General features: G+C 44.6%; 1 protein-coding gene across 1 annotated transcript in view; it reads left to right on the plus strand.

The window, feature by feature from the left end:
* PTPN9 (protein tyrosine phosphatase, non-receptor type 9) overlaps nt 1–7,662 on the plus strand; it is a 76,442-nt gene that overhangs the window by 10,590 nt on the left and 58,190 nt on the right. Inside the window, exon 6 of the mRNA XM_011933009.1 lies at nt 7,045–7,150. Coding sequence (XP_011788399.1) covers nt 7,045–7,150 — 106 coding nt within the window. The remainder of the gene's footprint in view (nt 1–7,044; nt 7,151–7,662) is intronic.

Consider the following 7,662-nt stretch of genomic DNA (forward strand, 5'->3'; position numbering starts at 1 on the left):
AATTGGACAGATGTTTTGTAACCACATCTTACTTAGAGCTTCACCTTCCCTTAGTATTCCTTAGTAAGGAGGGTCTAAGCATGAAAAACAGAACTGTCTTCTATAGTATTTGGGATTTCATATCCATTTTACTGAGTCCTATAAAATTCCATAACATAGATTTAATCAGTCTCAATCTTTTTATGTTCTCTTTATAAAACCTCAAGTTAATAAAGTCTTCTGAGTACTAAGACTGATCACATAGAGTCTCTAAACTCAACTGAAATGAAGTCAGGATTGAGATATCCATAAATGGGAAGCCAGGTGAGCAATCCTTCTTTCCAGAATGGTGTTTTAACAATAAGCTGGCCGGGCGCGGTGGCTCAAGCCTGTAATCCCAGCACTTTCGGAGGCCGAGACGGGCGGATCACGAGGTCAGGAGATCGAGACCATCCTGGCTAACACAGTGAAACCCCGTCTCTACTAAAAAATACAAAAAAAAAAAAAAAAAACCAATAAGCTGTATTCCCAAATGAGGTTTTTTTGTTTTGTTTTGTTTTGTTTTTGAGACAGAGTTTTGCTCTTGTTACCCAGGATGGAGAGCAGTGAGCAGCGGTGTGATCTCAGCTCCCTGCAACTTCCGCCTCCCGGGTTCATGCAATTCTCCTGCCTCAGCCTCCCAAGTAGCTGGGATTACAGGTGCCTGCCACCATGCCCAGCTAATTTTTGTATTTTTAGGTTTCACCACATTGGCCAGGCTGGTCTCGAACTCCTGACCTCAGGTAATCCACCCACCTCAGCCTCACAAAGTGCTGGGATTACAGGCGTGAGCCACCATGCCTGGCCCCAAATTAGTATTTTATATGCTACACAAGGTATTAGCCCTGTGGGGAATATAATGGGAAGGTCATTACTTTCATGGACCTTCCTGTCTCTCTGGGCAGGCAAATTTAAAAAATACGAAACTCCAAACTTTTTGCACATTTCTAGTAGTGAAGAACAAGTAAAAATTCACAAATCTATATTTATAAATAATAAACATTAATTACCACATTAATATAGCCAATATAAAACATACAAAAAAGAAATGCAGATTATGAAATTTTTTTTTTAAAATTTAACTTTTGGCCAGGCGCAGTGGCTCACGCCTGTAATCCTAGCACTTTGGGAGGCCGAGGCAGGCAGATCCTACTTGAGACCAGGAATTGAGACTGTCCTGGACAACATGGTGAAACCCTGTCTCTGATAAAAATACAAAAAATCAGCTGGGTGTGGTAGTGTGCGCTTTTAGTCCCAGCTTCTTGGGGGAAGTGGGAGAGGTTGCTGAGGTGGGAGGATCACTTTAGCCCAGAAGGGTGAGGCTGTAGTGAGCCATGATCACGCCACTGCATTCCAGCCTGGGTGACAGAGCAAGACCTGTCTCAAAAAAAAAAAAACCCACAAAAAAGCCCACACAAAACAAACAACAACAACAAAAAACATTTAGGGAGAAGTCCAAAAGTATCAAGTTAAGCAAAAACCATCCTTAATAAAAACAGGTGCATAAGCATAAAGAACGAGCTCATGTCATCACTCTCTCTCTGCTAAGGTAAATGGTATTGTTACAATTCAATTGACAATTAAACTCAAGCCCCAAGAAGTTTTTTACAGTCATCACATGTTAGTCCAGCTGGTTCTAAGATCCTGGTTTCTTCACTCTTGGGCAGAGTTACTTCTATCCTCTCATACTGTTGTTCTGCTATTTCTTTTTCCCTGGTGCTTGCAATTTACAGTTTCTTACTGCTGTTGACATCTTTGGCTGGTCCTCTGGCTTAGAAGTGCTATATTGAGGCCAAGTGCATTGATTCAGGCCTGTACTCCTAGCACTTTGGGAGGCTGAGACCGGCAGATTGTCTGAGCCCAGGAGTTTGTGACCAGCCCTGGGAAACATGATGAAACCACCCATTTCTTGAGGGCAGGGAACTTTCTTTTTAACATATATAATAGAAAATATCCGAATCTCTGTATGTCGAGAGAGAATGGTATCATGAACATCCACATATCCATCATCCATCTTCTTCAAAGTGATCTGTAACCATCTTGTTTCATTGGTAGCCTCTCATGGATCTCCTATCCTCAGTTTCTTTCTTTCCTTTTTTTTTTTGAGACTAGGTCTTGCTTTGTCACCCAGGCTGGAGTGCAGTAGCATGACTGTAGCTCACTGCAGCCTTGAACTCCTGGCCTTATGTGATCCTCCCATCTTGGCCTCCCAGAATGCTGGGATTACAAGCATAAAGCACTGCATCTGGCTTCTCAGTTTTTTAAAAACAAATGTCAGGGACTGTGTTTTAAACTTCTTGGTGTTTTCTGTAACATGTAGCTCAGGAATCAAACTCAGTAGGGAATCAGTCAGCTGTCATTGTAAATTTTTTTTTTTTTGAGACAGTCTGACTCTGTTCCCCAGGCTGGAGTGCAGTGGCGCTTTCTCAGCTCACTGCAAGCTCCGCCTCCCAGATTCATGCCATTCTTCTGCCTCAGCCTCCCGAGTAGCTGGGACTATGGTGCTGGCCACCACGCCCAGCAAATTTTTTTGTATTTTTAGTAGAGACAGGGTTTCACCATGTTAGTCAGGATGGTCTCGATTTCCTGACCTCGTGATCCACCCGACTTGGCCTCCCAAAGTGCTGAGATTATAGGCGTGAGCCCATCGCGCCCGGCCCATTGTAAATCTTAAACTGGGTGCAGTGGCTCATGCTTGTAATCCCAATGCTTTGGGAGGCCAGGTGAGAGGATCGCTTGAGTCCAGAAGTTCGAGACTAGCCTGGGCAACATACCAAGACCTCGTCTCTACAAAAAGTTTAAAAATTAGCCAGCTGGGCATGGTGAAGTTTGCCTGTAGTCCCAGACACTTACAGAAGGCTGAATTGGGAGGATCACCTGAGCCCTGGGAAGTTGAGGCTGCAGTAAGCCATGATTGTGCCAGTGCACTACACCATGGGCGACAGAGCAAAATGCTGTCTTAAAATGTATATATATTCTGGTGGCTCACACCTGTAGTTCCAGCACTTTGGGAGGCCAAGGGGGTGGATCTCCTGAGGTCAGGAGTTCGAGACCAGCGTGGCCAATATGGTGAAATCCCATGTCTACTAAAAATACAAAAAATTAGCTGGGCGTGGTGATGGGTGCCTGTAATCCCAGCTACTCAGGAGGCTGAGACAGGAGAACCGCTTGAACTTGGGCGGAGGTTGCAGTGAGCAGAGATTGCGCTATTGTACTTTAGCCTGGGCAACAAGAGCGAAACTCTGTCTCAAAAAAAAAAAAAAGTGTATGTATATATATGTAATATATACACACGGTAGGGCGCGGTGGCTCAAGCCTGTAATCCCAGCACTTTGGGAGGCCGAGACGGGCGGATCACGAGGTCAGGAGATCAAAACCATCCTGGCTAACATGGTGAAACCCCGTCTCTACTAAAAAATATGAAAAACTAGCCGGATGAGGTGGCAGGCGCCTGTAGTCCCAGCTACTTGGGAGGCTGAGACAGGAGAATGGCGTGAACCCGGGGGGCGGAGCTTGCAGTGAGCCGAGATCATGCCACTGCACTCCAGCCTGGGTGACAGAGCAAGACTCCGTCTCAAAAAAAAAAAAATATATATATATATATACACACACACACACACACACATATATAAACACACACACATCTATCTGTCTATTCTATACCCTAAAGTGTAAAAATCTTACTGCATTCATGTTTTATGTGCCTTCACAGGATGAGCACTTTGATCTGGGAATATAGAACCTGGATCATTCATTATGCATCCAAGCTTCTTTTTCTTAAATTCTCTTTGCCTCCTCACTGACTTGTTTTTGTTTTAGTCCCCTGTCACAAGCTGGAGTCATGAGCGGAGAGCCCATAAGTTGAATTTTACCCTTTAGGAGCTCATGGAGAAACAGAAAGTATCTAGATCTGGATAGCCTATTCAATAATTGTGCCACACATTTTCTTTGTTTCTTTCTTTTTATTTAAGAGACAGGGTCTCTTGCTCGGGCTGAAGTGCAGTTGTATCATCATAACTCACAGTAGCCTCAACTCCTGGGCTCAAATGATCCTCCTGCCTCTGTTTCCCAAGGAGCTGGGACCATGGGCACGTACTGCTAAACCTGTTCAATTTAAAAATTGTTTTGTAGACATGGAGTTTCACTCTGCTGACCAGGCTGGTCTCAAACTCCTGACCTCAAGCAGTCTTCACATCTCAGTCTCCCAAAGTGCTGAGATTACAGGTGTGAGTCACTGCACCTGTCCTGTGCCACACATTTTAACAGCATCTTGGATCTTCGTGGATCATAGTCTCTTGGGTTGTGAAAAAGGAGTCAAGGGTAGGGCGCCGTGACTCATACCTGTGATCCCAGCACTTTGGGAGGCCGAGGCGGGTGGATCACTTGAGGTCAGGAGCTTGGGACCAGCCTGGGCAACATAATGAAACCCCAATTCTACTAAAAATTAAAAAATAAGTAAATAAACAAGCAAAAGGAGTAAAGATTTAACACTAATGTAACACATTAGGTGCCATTTGAAACCAAGTCTGCTGGAGAAACTTTCATGTGCCTCAGAATTAGACATTTTTGAAACGTTAGCTCATGGGCGGGTGCTTCTGCCTTGGAATTTGTTAAAGGGATAAAGATATGGAGGTTCCCAGGAGGTGCTGGTGCAAAAATAGTAAGATACAAAATAACTTTGAGACTGGGCATGGTGGCTTATGCCTGTAATCCCAACACTTTGGGAGGCTGATGTGGGTGGATCTAAGGTCAGGAGTTTCAAGACCAGCCTGGCCAACATGGCGAAACCCTGTCTCTACTAAAAATACATTAGCCAAGTGTGGTGGTGCATGCTTGTAGTCCCAGCTACTCGGGAGGCTGAGGCAGAAGAATTGCTTGAACACAGTCTTCGGAGGTTGCAGTGAGCTGAGATCCTGCCATTGCACTCCAGCCTGGGTGACAAGAGTGAAACTGTCTCAAAACAAAAAACAATAACTTTGAGACTCCTGGTTTCAGGAATGTATTTTGCGCCAAACATTTTCTCAATTCTAAATAGATGTGAAAACTGTTGCTGTCATCTGTGAGTAGTCCAATCAAATAATTTATTCCTAATGACCATTTGGGTCTGCAAATCACATGTATGTACGGATCTGTCTTGGTGGAAGAGTACATCTTTGAGAAATCTTTATAAATCTGGGAAATTGGACTGAGAAATACTTTCTGTATCTTCAAATGTTCCTAATTTTGGTCTGGGAATAGGCTTACTTTTTTTTTTTTTCCCCTGAGATGGAGTCTCACTCTGTTGCCCAGGCTGGAGTGCAGTGGTACAGTCTCGACTCACTGCAACCTCTGCCTCTTGGGCTCAGGCAATTCTCCTGCCTCAGCCTCCCGAGTAGTTGGGATTACAGGCATGTGCCACCATACCCGGCTAATTTTGTATTTTTTGTGGAAATGGGGCTTCACCATATTGGTCAGGCTGGTCTCGAACTCCTGACCTCAGGTGATCCACCCGCTTCAGCCTCCCAAAGTGCTGGGATTACAGGTATGAGCCACCATACCCGGCCATGGCTTACTATTAATACCTGTTAATCTACTTTTTTTTTTCCTTTCTTTCCCTTTTTTTTTTTTTAAATAGAGTCAGGGTCTTGCCATGTTGCCCAGGCTGGTCTTGAACTCCTGGGTTCAAGCGATCCGGCTGCCTTGACTTCCCAACGTGCTAGGATTAGAGGCATGAGCCACTGCGCCTGGCCTTACTTTTTCTTTTCTTTTCTTTTCTTTTTTTTTGAGACGGAATCTGGCTCTGTCTCCCAGGCTGGAGTGCAGTGGCCGGATCTCAACTCACTGCAAGCTCCGCCTCCCGGGTTTACACCATTCTCCTGCCTCAGCCTCCAGAGTAGCTGGGACTACAGGCGCCCGCCACCTTGCCCGGCTAGTTTTTTGTATTTTTAGTAGAGACGCGGTTTCACCGTGTTAGCCAGGATGGTCTCGATCTCCTGACCTCGTGATCCGCCCGTCTCGGCCTCCCAAAGTGCTGGGATTACAGGCTTGAGCCACCGCGCCCGGCCTACTTTTTCTTAAGATAAGATCTCACTCTGTCTCCCAGGCTGGAGTGCAGTGGCATGATCTCACTGCAGCCTCGACCTCCTGCGCTCAAGCGACCCTCCCACCTCAGCCTCCTGGGTAGCTAGGACTACAGGCACAGGTCACTACATGATGAGATATTGTCATGTTGCCCAGCCTGGTCTTAAATTCCTGGGCTCAAGCTATCCGCCCTCCTTAGCCTTCCAAAGTACTGAGGCTACAGGCATGAGCCACCATGCCGCCTTCATCTGCTTTTTAGGAATGCTTTCCAAAGGCCATTTATGGGTTTGTTGTCTTCCTCCATTGGCTCATAAGAGACAAATTTACTATCAATGAGCTTAGAGGCATTCTTGTTCTACACAGTTTTCCACAGGTCTGAAATATTTTCTTAGAGATGGGCTTCCAGTCTACTGAATTACAATTCAGTGACCATTTATTTTTAAGGGCTTTGCTAGGGACTGTTGGGTGTAATGAGTTGAACAACAAGTTCTTGTCCTTTAGGAGAGAATCAGTTGGCTACACAGAGTATATTAAGGCCACAAGAAAAATCCACAGAAAGATTTATGGGGCTTTAAAGGAAAAAATGATCAGTAGCATATTTGATTACAGTTACCAGGGAGACTTTCATGGAAGAGGAAACTTTGGGATTGAGTACGGAATATGTTACAGGATTTGGGTAGGTAGATTCAGAGGGGTGGGAGAAAACAGTTCAGATTTTGATAACTTAGTTGCTGTAGAGCATTCTCAATATGAGTTTGGCATTTGGTAAATATGGATAAATCTGCCTTAATAAACATGGCAGATACCAAGGATAAGAGATCTTTTTGTAAGACCAATGTGCAGTCAGGCAGTTGTTTTGATCCTAGATGTTTCATACTCTCAGGTTTTGTTTTGGCATTAGGCTTTCAACCTGCCTCATCCATCTTCTTACTTAATAAATGTTTTTGTTCAATGGTTAATTTACAGCTTTGAAACTCAGAGAAATGGACTGGTGTTTATCTATGACATGTGTGGTTCCAATTATGCCAACTTTGAGCTGGATCTTGGCAAGAAAGTCCTAAACCTGCTGAAGGTAAGGCTATGGAGGGCCCTCTCAACTTTCCTTCAATGCTTGGGATTTTTTTTTTTTTTTTTTTTAATTCTTTGGGAAAAGATTTAGGAAAGATGCAAACTTCAGAAATTATGTTCAATGTAAAGGCCATCTGTAAATGATGACTACTATCTGCTTCCATAGAACAAGAAATGACCTTAAAAGTGAAGTGGGAGAAATTAAGGTAAAAAATGTACAGGAATGGCTGGGCATGGTGGCTCACGCCTGTAATCCCAGCACTTTGGGAGGCCAAGGTGGGTGGATCATGAGGTCAAGAGATCAAGGCCATCTTGGCCAACATGGTGAAACTCTGTCTCTACTAAAAACACACAGATTAGCTGGGCATGGTGGCGTGTGCCTGTAGTCCCAGCTACGTGGGAGACTGAGGCAGGAGAATCGCTCAAACCTGGGAAGCGGAGGTTACAGTGAGCGGAGATCGCGCCATTGCGATCGCACGACAGAGTGAGTCTGGCAACAGAGTAAGACATCGTCTC

The sequence above is a fragment of the Colobus angolensis genome, unplaced genomic scaffold (genome assembly GCF_000951035.1).
Source record: "Colobus angolensis palliatus isolate OR3802 unplaced genomic scaffold, Cang.pa_1.0 Scaffold99, whole genome shotgun sequence".
Classification (NCBI taxonomy): Eukaryota; Metazoa; Chordata; class Mammalia; order Primates; family Cercopithecidae; genus Colobus; species Colobus angolensis.